At 44.5% G+C, this 21,695-nt stretch overlaps 1 protein-coding gene across 1 annotated transcript in view; it reads left to right on the top strand.

The window, feature by feature from the left end:
• Nucleotides 1-21,695, top strand: part of LOC311136029 (integrin alpha-1-like) — an 88,188-nt gene that overhangs the window by 48,414 nt on the left and 18,079 nt on the right. Inside the window, 10 exon segments of the mRNA XM_084170092.1 lie at nt 2,823-2,911; nt 5,184-5,298; nt 6,468-6,595; nt 14,500-14,648; nt 15,065-15,215; nt 16,229-16,403; nt 16,755-16,828; nt 18,825-18,906; nt 18,909-18,929; nt 18,932-18,967. Coding sequence (XP_084026218.1) covers nt 2,823-2,911; nt 5,184-5,298; nt 6,468-6,595; nt 14,500-14,648; nt 15,065-15,215; nt 16,229-16,403; nt 16,755-16,828; nt 18,825-18,906; nt 18,909-18,929; nt 18,932-18,967 — 1,020 coding nt within the window.

The following is a 21,695-nucleotide window of genomic DNA, read 5'->3' as shown; positions in this document are numbered from 1 at the left end:
TATGGACCTTGACATTTGGTTTGAAAAGGAGAACCAACAATTGGCAGCAGAGCAAGAACCTGGTCACCTGGACTAAATTGACGAGACTCAGCTCGCCGATCAAATATTCCCTTCATCCTCCCCTGTGAAGAAGACGTCTTCTCTTTAGCCATCTCACCAGTGGCATACAGGCGTCGCCGGAAATCACACTCATAAGATAATGGGGACTGAGGTGTCACGCCCTGGCTCTGGGGACTATTAAATGTTGAGCCAGGGTGTGGATTTTCTATTGTTTAGTTTTCTAGGTTTGTGTTCTAGTTCTAGTATATCTATGTTGGCCAGGGTGGTTCCCAATCAGAGGCAGCTGTAGCTTGTTGTCTCTGATTGGGGACCATACTTAGGCAGCCTGTTTGGCACGGTTATTTTGTGGGATCTTGTTCCGGAAGGTTTGTGTTCAACCCAGGACTTCACGTATCGTTTGTTTTGGTTTGTGTTGTGTACTGCAATAAAAGAATGTACGCATATCACGCTGCGCCTTGGTCCGCTTCATCTAACGGCGATTGTGACAGAAGATCCCACCTCGACTGGATCAAGCAGTGTGACGAGGAGAGAGGATGGACCTGGGAGGAGATGAGTGAGAGTCTGGCAAGAGGGATGGAGGCCATGAGCACGGGGGAGAGACAAGCCCAAAAAAAATTTAGGGGGGGGCTCACGCCGTGGACGACGAGGCAGCGGGAGGCCGCGATAGAGCGGTTCAGCAGGTTGGCAGAGGAGGCCGCCAGGTTACGGGGGCCACTGGTCACGAGGGAGAAGGATAGTGTGGAGGCACGGCGAGAGGAACTGAGTAGGCAGCAGAGGGAGCGGAGGTTTATGAGGAAACCCAGGCCCACTCCTCGCACCAAGCAAGTGGTGTGTGTCACCAGTCCGGTCCGGCCCGTTCCTGATTCCCGCACAAGGCCAGTGGTGTGTGTTCCCAGTACGGTCAGGCCCGTTCCTGCTCCCCGCACTAAGCCTGTGGTGCGCGTCGCCAGCTCGGTCCGGCCTGTTCCTGCTCCCCGCACCAAGCCAGTGGTGCGCGTCGTCAGCCCGGTCCGGCCCGTTCCTGCTCCCCGCACCAAGCCAATGGTGCGCGTTGTCAGTCCGGTCCGGCCCGTTCCTGCTCCCCGCACCAAGCCAGTGGTGCGCTTCATCAGCCCGGTCCGGCCCGTTCCTGCTCCCCGCACCAAGCCAGTGGTGCACGTCGTCAGCCCGGTCCGGCCCGTTCCTGCTCCCCGCACCAAGCCAGTGGTGCGCGTCGTCAGTCCGGCACGGTCCGTGCCTGTTCCACCGGTGCCTGGTCCGGCACCGGTCAGCTGCTCCACGCCGGAGCCAGAGCAATCCGCTCCACCGGTGTTCAGTCTTGTGTTTGGTTGGCGCGGTCGCAGTCCGCGCCTTTGGGGGGGGGTACTGTCACGCCCTGGCTCTGGGGACTATTAAATGTTGAGCCAGGGTGTGGATTTTCTATTGTTTAGTTTTCTAGGTTTGTGTTCTAGTTCATGTATATCTATGTTGGCCAGGGTGGTTCCCAATCAGAGGCAGCTGTAGCTTGTTGTCTCTGATTGGGGACCATACTTAGGCAGCCTGTTTGGCACGGTTATTTTGTGGGATCTTGTTCCGGAAGGTTTGTGTTCAACCCAGGACTTCACGTATCGTTTGTTTTGTTGTTTTGGTTCGTGTTGTGTACTGCAATAAAAGAATGTACGCATATCACGCTGCGCCTTGGTCCGCTTCATCTAACGGCGATCGTGACATGAGGTGGCTTAGGAGACTTCCAGTCATCCTGGAGCACTGCTAGAAGCCCACGGACACTATGTCCGAACACCAAGTCATTTGGACTGAAACCTGTGCTCTCCTGTGAAACCTCCCTGGCGGCTAACAGTAACCATGGCAACCCCTCCTCCCAATCCTTATCCATCTCCGTACAATAAGCTCTCAACAAAGACTTAAGTGTTTGATGGAAACGTTCCAGCGCTCCTTGACTCTGCGCGTGATAGGCGCAAGCCAAATTGTGTTTAATATGGAGCTGTTGGAGGACCTGACCAAACAGATTAGAGGTGAAATTAGAATCTTGGACACTGAATAACCTTAGAGATTCCAAACAGCGAGATCAACTGAGTCAAAGCTTTTAACACGGACTTTGATGTGATAGAACGGAGAGGATAGGCAGCAGGAAACCTAGTGGTCTGACATCACAGCGAACAGGTAACTACTACCATTCTGAGAGCGAGGCAGACCAACACAGTCATCCATCAAATACCCAAAAGGCTGGCTGACTACGGGAATAGGAAACAGCGGTACCGGCTTAATAGCTTGATTAGGTTTACCCGTTAATTGACAGGTGTGACACATGATTACTGACGAGATTGCTTTAAAAAATGCTGCTAGACAGAGAGCACATGTAATTATACATAGTGTATATGCCATTTAGCAGACACGTTCAACCAAACAGTGTGTGCATGCATACATTTTAGTATTTGTGACCCCAGCTGGAATCAAACCCACAACCCTGGCATAGCTAGCGTCATGCTCTTACTAGACTACAGTTTTTACGCTGGAAAACAAAATATGAAGACTGTAGAGATAGATCATATTCCATCCATCATTGTCTGAGAAAGGGATTGTAAATTAACGAACGATCCTATAAATAACTACATGTCAATAGTGCACGTTGTTAAAAGTGAAGTCCAGAGGGGTTCAAGGGGCATTGAGGTGTGGTCTGTCTTTCTGCCTATGGGAAAATGGATACAGGAATTTGAGCAGCTGTTATTTCTTTGTTTCACTGACTTTATTACATATTTTCCCAGAAAACACAACAATTCCTAACTTGCATGAAGTCAAGGAAAACATGACCATGGGAACGACGTTGGTTACCAACCCTCAAGGAGGCTTTCTGGTAAGAGGACACGTGACAATGTAGATGTCAGCCCTGGACTGCAACAGCCAGTGGACTGTACGGTTGTTACTATATGTAGAGCTGACATATACACTACCCGTCAAAAGTTTGGACACACCTACTCATTCAAGGGTTTTTCTTTATTTTTAGTGTTTTTTACATCGTTGAACAATAGTGAAGACATCAAAACTATGAAATAACACATATGGAATCATGTAGTAATCAAAGAAGTGTTCAACAAATCAAAATATATTTTATATTTGAGATTATTCAAAGTAGCCACCATTTGCCTTGATGACAGCTTTGCAACCTCTTGGAACTCTCAACCAGCTTCATGAGGAAGTCACCTGGAATGCATTTCTATTAACAGGTGTGCCTTCTTAAAAGTTAATTTGTGGAATTTATTTCCTTCTTAATGTGTTTGAGCCAATCAGTTGTGTTATTACAAGGTGTGTGGGGGGGTATACAGAAGATAGCCCTATTTGGTAAAAGACCAAGTCCATATTATGGCAAGAACAGCTCAAATAAGCAAAGAGAAACAACAGTCCATCATTACTTTAAGACATGAAGGTCAGTCAATCCGGAACATTTCAAGAACTTTGAAAGTTTCTTGAAGTGCAGTTGCAAAAACGATCAAGCGCTATGATGAAACTGGCTCTCATGACGACTGCCACAGGAATGGAAGACCCAGAATTACCTCTGCTGCAGAGAATAGGTTAATTAGAGTTACCAGCCTCAGAAATTGCAGCCAACAGACACATCTCAACATCAACTGTTCAGAGGAGACTGTGTGAATCAGGCCTTCATGGTCGAATTGCTGCAAAGAAACCTCTACTAAAGGACACCAATAAGAAGAAGAGACTTGCTTGGGCCAAGAAACACAAGCAATTGACATTAGACCAGTGGAAAGTTGTTCTTTGATCTGGAGTCCAAATTTGAGATTTTTGGTTCCAACCGCCGTGTCTTTCTGAGACGCGGTGTGGGCGAACGGATGATCTCTGCATGTGTATTTCCCACCGTAAAGCATGGAGGAGGAGGTGTTATGGTGTGGTGATATTTTGCTGGTGACACTGTCTGTGATTAATTTAGAATTCAAGGCACACTTAACCAGCATGGCTACCACAGCATTCTGCAGCGATACGCCATCCCATTTAGTTTGGGCTTAGTGGGACTATCATTTTAGTTTTTCAACAGTACACCTCCAGGCTGTGTAAGGGCTATTTTACCAAGAAGGAGAGTGATGGAGTGCTGCATCAGATGACCTGGCCTCCACAATCCCCCGACCTCAACCCAATTGAGATGGTTTAGAATGAGTCGGACCGCAGAGTGAAGGAAAAGCAGCCAACAAGTGCTCAGCATATGTGGGAACTCCTTCAAGACTGTTGGAAAATAATTCCAGGTGAAGCGTCATCAAGGCAAAGGGTGGCTATTTAACACTTTTTTGGTTACTACATAATTCCATATGTTATTTCATAGTTTTGACTTCACTATTATTCTACAATGTAGAAAATAGTAAAAATAAAGAAAAACCCTTGAATGAGTAGGTGTGTCCAAACTTTTGACTGGTAGTGTATAACACACACATACCTTATGGTGGTTACTTTATGTGGAGCTGACATGCAGTGCAATACGGATTAATCAGAACTTGTTTCAGTCTCCTAAATCTCCTAAATCCCTCATATATAGAGTTGGGAGTAAACTGTAGGAAAACACTAAGGACATAATCTGGAAGAGTTATAGAATTTAAAGTAATTTCATTTTCCAAATATTGCTTGTAATTACAGACCCATCTCTCTCTCTGTCTCTCTCTCTGTGTGTGTCTCTCTCTCTCTCTCTCTCTCTCTCTCGCTGTGTCTCTCTCTCTCTGTGTCTCTCTGTGTCTGTCTGGAAGAATAGGTCTGAGTATTTATAATGATGACATTATAAGAGAGTAATTACAAGGTCCGGGTCTGACCAGAACTTTCCCCTCTGCCTTTTCACTGTGCTTGTACCTCACTGCTCATATAAGGACTGTTGAATAGAGAGTCTTAGCCAATCAGATCATGTACTTCAGAGAGTCAGTTACTTTGAGTCCAAATTAAACACTTTAACCCTGTGTGTGTGTAGTGGTCACGGTCTCATGATTAAGTAGCCCTGTAGCCCTGCCTGCGACTTCAAAATCAGTGCCAGGACATTTCCTATTGGGCTAAGAGTTAAGGTTTTTCCTGTGGCAAACCCTGTTTCAGATCCCGCACGTGACAAGTGTGCGTATGTGTGTGCTCTTGTCTTCCAGGCCTGTGGTCCCCAGTACGGCTACATGTGTGGTCAGCAGACGTACATCTCTGGGGTCTGTACCAACGTCAGCTCAACCTTCCAGGTGCTCAACTCCATCGCCCCGGCTGTGCAAGGTACAACTTCACCCTAACCCTAACTACTGAACATAGACGGCAGTATCCCTCACACTCCTTCCTTTACACACAGAAACAACTACACTGTTAAGTTTAGGCATTCATTCCGATTGGTTAAGTTAAGGGTTAAGGTTTGGCATAGGGTTAGGTTTAGAACAAAACAATTTAAAACGAGCGTCTACCACTGGAATTAAACACGCGACCCTCGGAGCCGGAGTTCGCGGCTTACACCCATCCACCATCCTGATCCACAACACCCTATCAAAACCCAAGCCTACTTGATGGTAATTACGTAGCGCTCAACGCTGCCCCTAGTGGCGGGTTTTGAAGGCATCTCCCAACGTCCTCAGGACATGGATGGACGTCTAATTTCGAAGTCAATCTTGAGCGACCTTGCTGCTACACATCCCTCCACCCCAAGGCACAGAACACAGAGCACAGACAGACCAGATAAACACCATCCCTCACCCTCTTCCCTCTACTCACCATCTCTCTCCACCCCGCCCCAACACTCTCCATTCCTCTCTGAGCATCCCTCCATTCCCCCACCTCAGAGCCACGTGGCCAGAGAGAGACATCACTTGTGTACATAAGAGCATTCCACTTAGCCTAAACTACTCTCCAGTCTCTCGACTCCCCCATGCATGCCCAAGTTAGGGCCGAATTTAGAGTTGTCTTCTCGGTCTTCTCTCCACAGAGAGGGATCAGTGAATGAAGGTAAACAGTACAGTGAACTCCACAGCTCCTCACCACTCTGTAGTTTTAGGCACGGGATTGGACATGCATTCTAAGTGTATTCTAAAGTAGCCTGTGAATATGTTTCAATATCCATACCAGCATACCACTTAAAAGGCATGTCCATTACATTACTAAAAATTGCAATTTTTTATCAAGGCCTTTTTACAAGTCTCAGAGGGACTAGATGGGAGAGCCTCTCTGTATTGTAGCGTTCTCCCTCTCTTCACCTCTCTCCACAGCCCAAACCAAATATTTCATGTATTTATTGTAAAAACTGTTGTCAACTGTCTGTGGCTTTAATAGTTTAAACAATAATGTACAAAACACACATATAATGTTCTTTAATGGACTTCTACATTGTATGTGATACTGTATATTGGTTGTGTTACACAAATAACTGCCCCATTATTTGAACCCCTCTTGTGTTGCAGAGTGTGCCAAAGAGCTTGACATTGTCATGGTTCTTGACGGCTCCAACAGTATCTGGCCCTGGACCAGCATCATTGAATTCCTGGTCAAATTTCTGAAGAATATCGAAATTGGAGCTAAACTGTCCCAGGTAATTTTTCCTTTCAGTACAGTAGAAAACACGGGTAACACTTTAGATGAAGGTACACTTTGTCCCTGTAGAAGAACCTTTATGGTTCCAGACAGGTAGAACATTTTCACCAAAGAACCCTTTAAGAACCCAGTATCAACTACACTGGCCCGTGAACGAGAGAGGGATAGAAGGTTGGGATAGAGGATAGAAGGGATAGAAGGTTGGGATAGAGGATAGAAGGTTGGGATAGAGGATAGAGGGGTAGAAGTTTGGGATAGAGGGATAGAAGGTTGGGATAGAGGATAGAAGGTTGGGATAGAGGATAGAAGGTTGAGATAGAGGATAGAGGATAGAAGGTTGGGATAGAGGATAGAAGGTTGGGATAGAGGATAGAAGGTTGGGATAGAGGATAGAAGGTTGGGATAGAGGATAGAAGGTTGGGATAGAGGATAGAAGGTTGGGATAGAGGATAGAAGGTTGGGATAGAGGATAGAGGGATAGAAGGTTGGGATAGAGGATAGAGGGATAGAAGGTTGGGATAGAGGATAGAGGGATAGAAGGTTGGGATAGAGGATAGAGGGATAGAAGGTTGGGATAGAGGGATAGAAGGTTGGGATAGAGGGATAGAAGGTTGGGATAGAGGATAGAAGGTTAGGATAGAGGATAGAGAATAGAGGATAGAAGGTTGGGATAGAGGATAAAGGGATATAAGGTTGGGATAGAGGATAGAAGGTTGGGATAGAGGATAGAGGATAGAAGGTTGGGATAGAGGATAGAGGGATAGAAGGTTGGGATAGAGGATATAGGGATAGAAGGTTGGGATAGAGGATAGAGGGATAGAAGGTTGGGATAGAGGATAGAGGATAGAAGGTAGGGATAGAGGATAGATGTTAGAAGTTTGGGATAGAGGGATAGAAGGTTGGGATAGAGGATAGAGGGATAGAAGGTTGGGATAGAGGATATAAGGTTAGGATAGAGGATAGAGGATAGAAGATTGGGATAGAGGATAAAGGGATATAAGGTTGGGATAGAGGATATATGTTAGAAGGTTGGGATAGAGGGATAGAAGGTTGGGATAGAGGATAGAAGGTTAGGATAGAGGATAGAGGATAGAGGATAGAAGGTTGGGATAGAGGATAAAGGGATAGAAGGTTGGGATAGAGGATAGAGGAATATAAGGTTGGGATAGAGGATAGAGGGATAGAAGGTTGGGATAGAGGATAGAGGGATAGAAGGTTGGGATAGAGGATAGAAGGTTAGGATAGAGGATAGAGGATAGAGGATAGAAGGTTGGGATAGAGGATAAAGGGATAGAAGGTTGGGATAGAGGATAGAGGAATATAAGGTTGGGATAGAGGATAGAGGGATAGAAGGTTGGGATAGAGGATAGAGGGATAGAAGGTTGGGATAGAGGATAGAGGGATAGAAGGTTGGGATAGAGGATAGAAGGTTGGGATAGAGGCTATAAGGTTGGGATAGAGGCTATAAGGTTGGGATAGAGGCTATAAGGTTGGGATAGAGGATAGAAGGTTGGGATAGAGGATAGAAGGTTGGGATAGAGGGATAGAAGGTTGGGATAGAGGATAGAGGTATAGAAGGTTGGGATAGAGGATAGAAGGTTGGGATAGAGGTATAGAAGTTTGGGATAGAGGATAGAAGGTTGGGATAGAGGATAGAGGATAGAAGGTTGGGATAGAGGATAGAGGGATAGAAAGTTGGGATAGAGGATAGAGGGATAGAAGGTTGGGATAGAGGGATAGAAGGTTGGGATAGAGGGATAGAAGGTTGGGATAGAGGATAGAAGGTTAGGATAGAGGATAGAAGGTTGGGATAGAGGTATAGAAGTTTGGGATAGAGGATAGAGGTATAGAAGTTTGGGATAGAGGATAGAGGTATAGAAGATTGGGATAGAGGATAGAAAATTGGGATAGAGGATAGAGGGATAGAAGGTTGGTATAGAGGTATAGAAGGTTGGGATAGAGGATAGAGGGATAGAAGGTTGGGATAGAGGATAGAGGGATAGAAGGTTGGGATGGAGGATAGAAGGTTGGGATGGAGGATAGAAGGTTGGGATGGAGGATAGAAGGTTGGGATGGAGGATAGAAGGTTGGGATGGAGGATAGAAGGTTGGGATAGAGGTATAGAAGTTTGGGATAGAGGTATAGAAGTTTGGGATAGAGGATAGAGGTATAGAAGGTTGGGATAGAGGATAGAAAATTGGGATAGAGGATAGAGGGATAGAAGGTTGGTATAGAGGTATAGAAGGTTGGGATAGAGGATAGAGGGGTATAAGGTTGGGATAGAGGATAGAGGGATAGAAGGTTGGGATGGAGGATAGAAGGTTGGGATGGAGGATAGAAGGTTGGGATGGAGGATAGAAGGTTGGGATGGAGGATAGAAGGTTGGGATGGAGGATAGAAGGTTGGGATGGAGGATAGAAGGTTGGGATGGAGGATAGAAGGTTGGGATGGAGGATAGAAGGTTGGGATGGAGGATAGAAGGTTGGGATGGAGGATAGAAGGTTGGGATAGAGGATATAAGGTTGGGATAGAGCATAGAAAGTTGGGATAGAGAATAGAAGGTTGGGATAGAAGGTTGGGATAGAGGATAGAAGGTTGGGATAGAGGATAGAGGGATAGAAGGTTGGGATGGAGGATAGAAGGTTGGGATAGAGGATATAAGGTTGGGATAGAGCATAGAAAGTTGGGATAGAGAATAGAAGGTTGGGATAGAAGGTTGGGATAGAGGATAGAAGGTTGGGATAGAGGATAGAGGGATAGAAGGTTGGGATGGAGGATAGAAGGTTGGGATGGAGGATAGAAGGTTGGGATGGAGGATAGAAGGTTGGGATAGAGGATAGAGGGATAAAAGGTTGGGATAGAGGGATAGAAGGTTGGGATAGAGGGATAGAAGGTTGGGATAGAGGGATAGAAGGTTGGGATAGAGGATAGAGGGATATACGGTTGGGATAGAGGATAGAAGGTTGAGATAGAGGGATAGAAGGTTGGGATAGAGGATAGAGGGATAGAAGGTTGGGATAGAGGATAGAGGGATAGAAGGTTTGGATAGAGGGATAGAAGGTTTGGGATAGAGGGATAGAAGGTTGGGATAGAGGGATAGAAGGTTGGGATGGAGGATAGAAGATTGGGATGGAGGATAGAAGGTTGGGATGGAGGATAGAAGGTTGGGATGGAGGATAGAAGGTTGGGATGGAGGATAGAAGATTGGGATGGAGGATAGAAGGTTGGGATGGAGGATAGAAGGTTGGGATGGAGGATAGAAGGTTGGGATGGAGGATAGAAGGTTGGGATGGAGGATAGAAGGTTGGGATGGAGGATAGAAGGTTGGGATGGAGGATAGAAGGTTGGGATGGAGGATAGAAAGTTGGGATGGAGGATAGAAGGTTGGGATAGAGGATAGAAGGTTGGGATAGAAGGTTAGGATAGAGGCTAGAAGGTTGGGATAGAAAGTTGGGATAGAAGGTTGGGATAGAGGATAGAGGGATAGAAGGTTGGGATGGAGGATAGAAGGTTGGGATAGAGGATAGAGGATAGAAGGTTGAGAGAGGGATAGAGGGATAGAAGGTTGGGATAGAGGATAGAGGGATAGAAGGTTGGGATAGAGGATAGAGGGATAGAAGGTTGGTATAGAGGGATATAAGGTTGGGATAGAGGATAGAAGGTTGGGATAGAGGGATAGAAGGTTGGGATAGAGGATAGAGGTATAGAAGGTTGGGATAGAGGATAGAAGGTTGGGATAGAGGTATAGAAGTTTGGGATAGAGGATAGAAGGTTGGGATAGAGGATAGAGGATAGAAGGTTGGGATAGAGGATAGAGGATAGAGGGATAGAAAGTTGGGATAGAGGATAGAGGGATAGAAGGTTGGGATAGAGGGATAGAAGGTTGGGATAGAGGGATAGAAGGTTGGGATAGAGGATAGAAGGTTAGGATAGAGGATAGAAGGTTGGGATAGAGGTATAGAAGTTTGGGATAGAGGATAGAGGTATAGAAGTTTGGGATAGAGGATAGAGGTATAGAAGATTGGGATAGAGGATAGAAAATTGGGATAGAGGATAGAGGGATAGAAGGTTGGTATAGAGGTATAGAAGGTTGGGATAGAGGATAGAGGGATAGAAGGTTGGGATAGAGGATAGAGGGATAGAAGGTTGGGATGGAGGATAGAAGGTTGGGATGGAGGATAGAAGGTTGGGATGGAGGATAGAAGGTTGGGATGGAGGATAGAAGGTTGGGATAGAGGATAGAAGGTTGGGATAGAGGTATAGAAGTTTGGGATAGAGGTATAGAAGTTTGGGATAGAGGATAGAGGTATAGAAGGTTGGGATAGAGGATAGAAAATTGGGATAGAGGATAGAGGGATAGAAGGTTGGTATAGAGGTATAGAAGTTTGGGATAGAGGATAGAGGGGTATAAGGTTGGGATAGAGGATAGAGGGATAGAAGGTTGGGATGGAGGATAGAAGGTTGGGATGGAGGATAGAAGGTTGGGATGGAGGATAGAATGTTGGGATGGAGGATAGAAGGTTGGGATAGAGGATATAAGGTTGGGATAGAGCATAGAAAGTTGGGATAGAGAATAGAAGGTTGGGATAGAAGGTTGGGATAGAGGATAGAGGGATAGAAGGTTGGGATGGAGGATAGAAGGTTGGGATAGAGGATATAAGGTTGGGATAGAGCATAGAAAGTTGGGATAGAGAATAGAAGGTTGGGATAGAAGGTTGGGATAGAGGATAGAAGGTTGGGATAGAGGATAGAGGGATAGAAGGTTGGGATGGAGGATAGAAGGTTGGGATAGAGGATAGAGGGATAAAAGGTTGGGATAGAGGGATAGAAGGTTGGGATAGAGGGATAGAAGGTTGGGATAGAGGGATAGAAGGTTGGGATAGAGGATAGAGGGATATACGGTTGGGATAGAGGATAGAAGGTTGAGATAGAGGGATAGAAGGTTGGGATAGAGGATAGAGGGATAGAAGGTTGGGATAGAGGATAGAGGGATAGAAGGTTTGGATAGAGGGATAGAAGGTTTGGGATAGAGGGATAGAAGGTTGGGATAGAGGGATAGAAGGTTGGGATGGAGGATAGAAGATTGGGATGGAGGATAGAAGGTTGGGATGGAGGATAGAAGGTTGGTATGGAGGATAGAAGGTTGGGATGGAGGATAGAAGATTGGGATGGAGGATAGAAGGTTGGGATGGAGGATAGAAGGTTGGGATGGAGGATAGAAGGTTGGGATGGAGGATAGAAAGTTGGGATAGAGGATAGAAGGTTGGGATAGAGGATAGAAGGTTGGGATAGAAGGTTAGGATAGAGGCTAGAAGGTTGGGATAGAAGGTTGGGATAGAGGATAGAGGGATAGAAGGTTGGGATGGAGGATAGAAGGTTGGGATAGAGGATAGAGGATAGAAGGTTGAGAGAGGGATAGAGGGATAGAAGGTTGGGATAGAGGATAGAGGGATAGAAGGTTGGGATAGAGGATAGAGGGATAGAAGGTTGGTATAGAGGGATATAAGGTTGGGATAGAGGATAGAGGTATAGAAGGTTGGGATAGAGGGTAGAAGATTGGGATAGAGGTTAGAGTGATAGAAGGTTGGGATAGAGGTATAGAAGGTTGGGATAGAGGATAGAGGGATAGAAGGTTGGGATAGAGGATAGAGGGATAGAAGGTTGGGATAGAGGATAGAGGGATAGAAGGTTGGTATAGAGGGATATAAGGTTGGGATAGAGGATAGAGGTATAGAAGGTTGGGATAGAGGGTAGAAGATTGGGATAGAGGTTAGAGGGATAGAAGGTTGGGATAGAGGTATAGAAGGTTGGGATAGAGGATAGAGGTATAGAAGGTTGGGATAGAGGATAGAGGTATAGAAGGTTGGGATAGAGAATAGAGGGATAGAAGGTTGGGATAAAGGATAGAAGGTTGGGATAGAGGATAGAAGGGTGGGATAGAGGATAGAAGGTTGGGATAGATGATAGAGGGATAGAAGGTTGGGATAGAATAATAGAAGGTTGGGATAGAGGATAGAGGGATATAAGGTTGGGATAGATGATATAAGGTTGGGATAGAGGGATAGAAGGTTGGGATAGAGGGATAGAAGGTTGGGATAAATGTATAGAAGGTTGGGATAGAGGATAGAAGGTTGGGATAGAAGGTTGGGATAGAAGGTTGGGATAGAAAGTTGGGATAGAAGGTTGGGATAGAGGGATAGAAGGTTGGGATGGAGGATAGAATGTTGGGATAGAGGATAGAAAGTTGGGAAGGTTGGGATAGAGGATAGAAGATTGGAATAGAGCATAGAGGTATAGAAGGTTGGGATAGAGGGATAGAAGGTTGGGATAGAGGATAGAGGGATAGCAGGTTGGGATAGAGGATAGAGGGATAGCAGGTTGGGATAGAGGGATAGAAGGTTGGGATAGAGGATAGAAAGTTGGTATAGAAGGTTGGGATAGAGGCTAGAAGGTTGGGATAGAAGGTTGGGATAGAGGAAAGAGGGATAGAAGGTTGGGATGGAGGATAGAAGGTTGGGATAGAAGATAGAAGGTTGGGATAGAGGATAGGAGGTTGGGATAGAAGGTTGGGATAGAGGATAGAAGGTTGGGATAGAAGGTTGGGATGGAGGATAGAAGGTTGGGATGGAGGATAGAAGGTTGGGATGGAGGATAGAAGGTTGGGATCGAGGATAGAGGGATAGAAGGTTGGGATAGAGGATAGAAGGTTGGGATAGAGGATAGAAGGTTGGGCTAGAAGGTTGGGATAGAGTCTAGAAGGTTGGGATAGAAGGTTGGGATAGAAGGTTGGGATAGAAGGTTGGGATGGAGGATAGAAGGTTGGGATGGAGGATAGAAGGTTGGGATAGAGTATAGAAGGTTGGGATAGAGGATAGAAGGTTGGGATAGAGGATAGAAGGTTGGGATAGAAGGTTCGGGATAGAGGACAGAAGGTTGGGATAGAAGGTTGGGATATAGGATAGAGGGATAGAAGGTTGGGATGGAGGATAGACGATTGGGATGGAGGATAGAAGTTTGGGATGGAGGATAGAAGTTTGGGATGGAGGATAGAAGGTTGGGATGGAGGATAGAAGGTTGGGATGGAGGATAGAAGGTTGGGATAGAGGATAGAAGGTTGGGATAGAGGATAGAAGATTGGGATGGAAGGTTGGGATAGAGGCTAGAAGGTTGGGATAGAAAGTTGGGATAGAAGGTTGGGATAGAGGATAGAGGAATAGAAGGTTGGGGTGGAGGATAGAAGGTTGGGATAGAGGATAGAAGGTTGGGATAGAAGGATAGAAAGAAACCACCAGCTCAATAACCTCAAACTGGGTTGTCACATTCTTCTGATGCAATTCACTGTCTTCTCATTACGTAACAGCGTAAAATGTTACCGTCTTGCTTTTGAGCTGCATGGATATTATGATCATCTATTCATTACAGTCATTATTCATTGGTCTCACAATAAACACTGTTAAATCAACATCCATACTATTATTAGTTTAATGTCCCAGGGCATTATGTGGAGATTCCTCTTCAGAATACCCCGAACCCTGGAGAGGAGCTGGTTCACGGTGGTTTAGTTTAATGGTGAAATAACCGTTTTTCTCTGTGCGGCGCTGGAAAATATTACCCTATGAAGTTCTCCCTTTATAGTTCACATATTCCGTAGCCGGAAAAGTATCCTCCCTGCTTTATAAAGAGAATGACATCACTTTAGAATCACCAGACCAAACCACATATCCTCCCTTACCAGACTGTCTCGGAGTACTGGAGTGTGCCACAGGAAGGGACAGTTAGAAAAGAGGGAATTGGAGAGAGTGAGATGAGGGTAAAGGGGGTTGGATGGAAGAGAGTAAGTAAGATGAGATGTGTTTATTTGAGTGAGTGTCCGTCTGTCTGATTAGAAGATTTCTGTTCCAGGTGGGCATTGTGTCGTATGGAGAGGACGTCATTCACAATGTCAACCTCAGCCAGTTTGATACCACTCAATCCCTCCTGGCCAAAGTGGCAAAACTTCCCCAGCAAACAGGTTTCAAGACTATGACCGCCCTGGGAATTGACACTGCAAGGTACAGTACAACAGTAAACCAGGGGTGTCTGGTCCAGTTTAGTCCTGCTGAATTTACTTCAATTGGACTTAATTGAATTGAGTTCAGTTGAGTTTAATGTTCGAATCAGTTAATTAAGCATGTCTATTTCTTCTACTGTGTGTGAAGTGAGTGAAAATTAATGAAGGATTTTCAAGTTGTTGCTCTCTTAATGTGTAGAATTAATGGGTGTTTGCGTCATAGAGATACAATTTAAATTAAATATTCTAATTCCTAATTATATGGTTTGTGTGTCCTGAACGAGGAAATACACTTTCCTTTGTTGAACTAGATCTGATGTATAATGCTATTTTCCACGTCTCATGATCACAGGGATATCCCTACTTATGCCATGACCTTTGACATTTAACCTCTGATCGTCCCTGTTGACCCTTCAGGAAAGAGGCCTTCACTGTGGAGCGAGGGGCGCGGCCAGGGGTCAAGAAGGTCATGATAATCGTGACGGATGGAGAGTCACATGACTTTTATAACCTCGACAAGGTTGTCGAAGAATGTGCGGAGGACGATATCGAGAGGTTCGGTATCGCTGTAAGTATAAGGCCATCTCAAAATTGTAAGGCCATAATACCTCAATAACAACAATACCTCATCCATCATATTGCTCACTTCAGTGAGAGCAGAGCTGTAACAGACCTTGTAGTCAGGACAAGCTCACAGTCAGGTCTCTTGACATACTTCAAATAAACACACCATCCATCACCTAGTTTAGATGGTTCACTAGCTTGGTGCAGGCAGGATAAGGGTTGCACAACTTTCCCCAAATTCCCAGGTTTTCTAGAAATCCTGGTTGGAGGCTTCTTGGAATCAGGAGAGAATGAGTAGGAAAGGAATTTAGAATTCCTCAAACTGGGAATTTTCTAGCCTAGACAGGACCAGGTTATGGGTTCAAGTACTGTTTCTTACATGGACCACATTCTGTACACTGAGTATACCAAACATTAGGAACGCCTTCCTAATATTGAGTTGCACCCCCAACCCCCTCCTTTTGCCCTCAGTTCGTTGGGGCATGGACTCTAGAAGGTGTCGAAAGTGTTCCACAGGAATTCTGGGCCATGTTGACTCCAATGTTTTACAAGTTGGCTGGATGTCCTTTGTGTGGTGAACCTTTTTTGATACACACAGGAAATGTTGAGCGTGAAAAACAGTAGCGTTGCAGTTCTTGACACAAACCGGTGTGACTGGTACCTACTACCATACCCCATTCAAAGGCACTTAAATATTTTGTCTTGCCCATTCACCCTCTGAATGGCACACATACATAATCATGTCTCAAGGCTTAAAGATCCTTCTTGAACCTGTCTCCTCCCCTTCATCTACACTGATTGAAGTGGATTTAACAGGTGACGTCAATAAGGGATCATAGCTTTCACCTGGATTCACCTGGTCAGTCTATGTCATGGAAAGAGCAGGTGTTCCTAATGTTTTGTATACTCAGTGTATATTGAGTACTGTTTCTCAGACGTTATATCGTCATTGAAAATATGAATGACTTACCTGGATAAATAAAGGTTTAAATAAATAAAATAAAACCTTTTTTTCAGGTGCTTGGTGATTACAACAGGAACAACAGAAGCATCAAGGAGGTGAAGAAGTTCATCGAGGAGATCCAATCGATCTCCAGTGATCCTGTGGGAGATCACTTCTTCAACGTGTCGGATGAGTTTGCCTTGCTGAACATCGTAGATGCCCTGGGGAGCAGGATCTTTGCCTTGGAGGGTAGGATGACTCCCCTCATTAATCACATTCTATGTTTGAACTCGGTGATAAAAGTGGCAGTGTGTATTTATTCTCACTTACTCACAAGCCTCTGCACTGTAACACATAATCGTTGAATAAGCACTGTACAATACCACTGACCCAAAAAGCCTTCAAGGTTCAAGAAGGTAGTAGCAATGCTAAACCTCTACTACAGATGTCCTCCTCTCTACAGACCTAAATACTGGTGAAAGTGATCAGAGAGATTTACCAGATTCATATCAACTCTACATGGTCTTTTGATACCCATCGTGATAACAAGACCACGTGACCATGTAATAATGTAATAACCCATCAATGTCCTTTCCACAGCAACGTCAGGTAACTACACCTCGTCCTTTGAGATGGAGATGTCCCAGGCTGGATTTAGTGCCCACACCTCTGAAGTGAGTCCACTCCACACTCCTGTTTCTATCCCTGATTTATTTTCCTACTAACCAACTCATACTAACCCTAACTGGAATCCAGGCTAGTTTCAGTGCCCGCACCTCTCCTCCTGTTTCCACCCCTGCTCTCCACTACCCTACACTGTTAAACGGGTTTCAAAATATGCAACTCTGCTTTCTCAACACCCAAAACACAGAGAGGCAATAGTTGCAAGAATTGATCTATTTTTTTAAAAGATATTTCAAGACTTTATTTTAATAGTGTACTAACTCCTACTAGCCAACTGGGCTAAAGGGTGCAGCATATTACTGTGGGGATCGGTTTATAGGAGATCACGTTTGTGAATCTGTGACTGTCCGCTGATCGGCCCTAGTCAGATACAGTACAGAACGATGGTGTGTGTTGTGTTATCTGTCATTCACCGTCTCATCTATCCCTGTTTCACTGTGATCCAACAAATGTTCTGGAGACATAGGGACCCTCTTTCCTCTCCGTCCTTTCATCTCCTCTCTCAGCCCAGAGAGACCTGTGCTTTGCTATGGGGGAAGAGAGGGAAGAACTACAAATATATGTATTTTCCGAGAGGATGTTCACTTTGTCCAACTTTGGGTGCAGTCATCAGAGTGTGAGCAAACATGCTCTCATCCTGTCCTATTGAGTCACCCTCTCTCTCTCTCTGTCTCTCTGTCTCTCTGTCTCTCTCTCTCTCTCTCTCTCTCTCTCTCTCTCTCTCTCTCCCTGTCTCTCTCTCTCTCTCTCTCTCTCTCTCTCTCTCTCTCCCTCTCTCTCTCTCTCTCTCTCTCCTCTCTCTCTCTCCCTGTCTCTCTCTCTCTCCCTGTCTCTCTCTCTCCTCTCTCTCTCTCTCTCTCTCTCTCTCTCTCTCTCTCTCTCTCTCTCTCTCTCTCTCTCTCTCTCTCTCTCTCTCTCTCTCTCTCTCTCTCTCTCTCTCCCTTTGCTCTCTCTCTCTCTCTCTCTCTCTCTCTCTCTCTCTCTCTCTCTCTCTCTCTCTCTCTCTCTCTCTTCTCTCTCTCTCTCTCTCTCTCTCTCTCTCTCTTCCTCCCTGTCCCCCCTCCCCCTATGTCACCTAGTATAAACACAGTCACTCCAGCTGAAGCTGTGTCATGGCCCCTGCCCTCTCCTCCCCTGCCCTCTCCTCCCTGCCCATGCCTCATATCACTTACACAATGTTTATAGACCCAGACATACAGGGCCAGCAGCATACCACCCTGCATCCCACTGCTGGCTTTCCTCTGAAGCTAAGCTGGGTTGGTCCCTGGATGGGAGACCAGATGCAGCTGGAAGTGGTGTTGGAGGGCCAGTAGGAGACACTCTTTCCTCTTGTCTGAAACAATATCCCAATGCCCCAGGGCAGTGATTGGGGACATTACCCTGTGTAGGGTGCTGTCTTTCGGATGGGACATTAAATGAGTGTCCTGACTCTCTGTGGTCACTAAGATCCCATTGCACTTATCGTAAGCCCTGTGCCCAACCCCAGTCTCACTAACACTCTAAGAATATCTCCCTATTGTTAAATACTTCACCCCGTCCTGTCTTCCTGTATCTACCGAAACAGAGTCTTCATGTTCTATGTGTGGGAACTGCTACTTGACACGGTGCATTGTGACAGTTGTCACTGTGGTCTCTGGTCCCATTTAGCTCTACTCACTGACACTTTTCCACTTCCTGTGGGATCTCTTCATGTTTCCTGTGCTGTAGCATAGCTGTCCCATAGAGTTGGATAGAGGTCCTCAATGGCCCTGTCCATGCTGTCACAGAAGACGCCATTACAAAGACAGGAGATGAGCTCCCTAGTATCTCTGCGCTGTCCATTCTGTTGCCTGTCTAATAACGAGGACCACAATGGAAATAAGTTATCTTATCTGACTTTATTGAGTTTTGCATCTGACTTTATTGTTGTACTCACGTGTGGCAACTCAGTATGTATTTTAATTTGTTAAATAAAAGGCATTCATTCATTCATTCTCTCTTTCGTAGGAGGGTGTGATGCTGGGTGCTGTGGGGGCGTATGAGTGGAACGGGACAGTGGTGATGCATACCGACCAGGGTACCGTTGTTCCCCTAACGCAGACTTCCAAGACCCCCTGATGAGAGGAAGGAGAGCCTGGCGGGGTATGTGGGTAAGTACATATCAGTCCAGACCAGACACGCACACGCACACACATACGCACGTACGCACACAGCCTGGTAGGGTTACGTGAGTGAGTCCAGACCATACAAACCACCCGCATGGATTGCATTGTATTTATTTACCTACCATACTGTTTTTATAGTTTGATTCTTGCCTTGTCCTCTGTTACTGTAGTAATGTCTGTGTAGGTTTACAGTGTAGACCTACTGTGTTTTATATTTTATATGTACTGTACCCCTGCACATTGACTCGGTACCGGTACGCCCTGTATATAGCCTCGTTATTGTGTTACATTTAATACATTTTTTTACTTTAGTTTATTTACTAAAGATTCTCTTAACTCTATTTCTTGAACTGCATTGTTGTAAGTAAGCATTTCACGGTAAAGTCTACACCTGTTGTATTCGGCACATGTGACAAATAACATTTGATTTGATTTTATGAACCAACACATGAAGTTCCCTGAAGGGAAAAATAAAGTAAAGTAGAAAAAAGTATTTTAATTTTTCAATGGAACTGAAGACAGTTAAAGCTGCAATATGTAACTTTTTGGGCGACCCAAAATAAATGTAAGTTATAGATCTGTCATTCTCAGTAAAAGCAAGTCTAAGAAGCAGTAGATCTGTTCTATGTGGACTATTTCTATGCTTCCCGGTCTGAAGTTTCATTTTGCGTCTTTTACTTTCAGTTTTGTACACCAACTTCAAACAGTTGAAAATCAAATATTTTTGGTTATTGGAAATTATACTGTATTTCACAGCTGTTTAGATGGTACAATGATTCTCTACACTATAGTTGCTTGTTTTGTCACATAAAACTAAAATTAGGTGAACTATTAGAATTTTAGCAACCAGGAAATGGCGGAGCGATTTCTGCATAGTGCATCTTTAAGAAGAACAGCTACTTATTTAGACTACGGTACAATGACAACCTGTACTGGCACTGGAAACTAGACAGTGGGCCAAGTCCTTAGTGCCTCCCAGCTCCTGTATAAACAGCACAGGTCCAGCACCATCAATCTAAAATAGACAGAAACATGGACTGCGTCCCCATATGGCATCCTGTTCCATTCATATTACTCTACTCTTGACCAGAGCGCTATGGGCCCTGGTCAAGAGTAGTGCACTATATAGGGAATAGGGTGGTTTTTGGGATGCAGATATGCTTATACTCTAACTGAAATAACAGACACACAGGGTTAACAGTAGCCCATCTCACCCACTCATACCTTTTTAATTGAATTTATTTTATTTTGGCTAACAGACATATACAACAGAATGTACAATGTGGACCCAGAGGATATGACTTGAAACTATTAATTAAAACGCTTGTTCCCAAAGTGGTCCTCGATGGTAGAACAATAACACATATAATAATTAAAAGGCTAGACAAAATGACAAACAACCATAAATACATTCATTTATATTGACGTCCTAAACAGTGGCACTATTCACTGCACTTTTCCCTAACCTTAAGAATCAACCATATTAATTTCACATTTCAACCTTAAAAAACAATCTACTCGCTCTGGATAAGAGCGTCTGCTAAATTACTTAAATGTAAAGAATATCTATTCATGGCACATCATACCTATCGTTCAAATAAATACACCTGACCAGCAGTAGGGGGCACAAGGGGCAGTGGGCCACAGTGAAGACGCTGTGATGGATTCAAGAATAATGTTAAAGAAAAGTGTCATCGAGAACAATCTGTGTGGTTGTTCGTTTCAGACAAACTCAAACACTGGCAGAGTTACATCAGATCATTATAAACTCATTTCGGTACAGTGTTCAGAGAATGAACCACACACACACCGTGACACACACACACACACTCCTCTCTGTTCTTCAGTGTTTTACTGCTTCCTCGAGACCTTAGGACTATAAGGTTCTAGCTGACATTTTTGTCAAAAATGTGTTAGTCACATATAATTGATATTGAGATGTTTCTTTATGTCTGTGAAGTTAGTTTTCTTTTTACTACAAAGTTCTATCTGCATAAACCCATTTGAAGGTGGCGCTATAAGGTTCTATCTGCAATCCAATCACAAGCCTGAACAAATACAGACGGACTAATCAGAACACATCTTTGCCATCTCCCTCTAAGTATGGTCTAAGCTAGTCTAGCCATAATGGAATGCAAGAAATTTTTTTTACTGTCAAATCTTTAGGTAAATGATGTTGTCACATCATTGTTCAGTGATAACAGTAATTTGTCTGATCATAATACATTTCTTAATGTATTCGATGATGTGTTCTTACTATCGTGGTAAAAATGTGTTATTCTATCATTTATGTATTTAAATAGCTACAGTTTTCTTGAAAACAGAACATGTCTAATTCAGAAGTGTCAAATAGAACCTTATGGCTCAACCCAGATTGACATTTCAGAGCCATAAGGTTCTATCTGCGATTACACCCCCCTAAAAAAACGGATTTACAAGTGTTTCAGGATTTTGATAGTCTTCACTTTAGGTGAGGACCTTAATGGGTTATGAAAGAAGAATTCACTACAAAACAGTTCTGAGATCTGGTATGTGAAAACTTTTATGCTCAATATCTCACAACTATGCTTTGCGCACATAGAACCTTATAGTCCCAAGGTCACGTCCTCTTAACAATGAGACTAAACTAAGCTAATGCCAGGAGGAAGATGTACTAAAATAACCCACTAATAGAGACACGCTGTGTCCTTAAGCTATGGTCATGAACTGCTCT

Source organism: Coregonus lavaretus (genome assembly GCF_964263955.1).
Source record: "Coregonus lavaretus genome assembly, chromosome: 10".
Taxonomy (NCBI): domain Eukaryota; kingdom Metazoa; phylum Chordata; class Actinopteri; order Salmoniformes; family Salmonidae; genus Coregonus; species Coregonus lavaretus.
The sequence above is the reverse complement of the archived record's forward strand: the minus strand, read 5'-3'. Positions and strand labels throughout refer to the sequence as shown.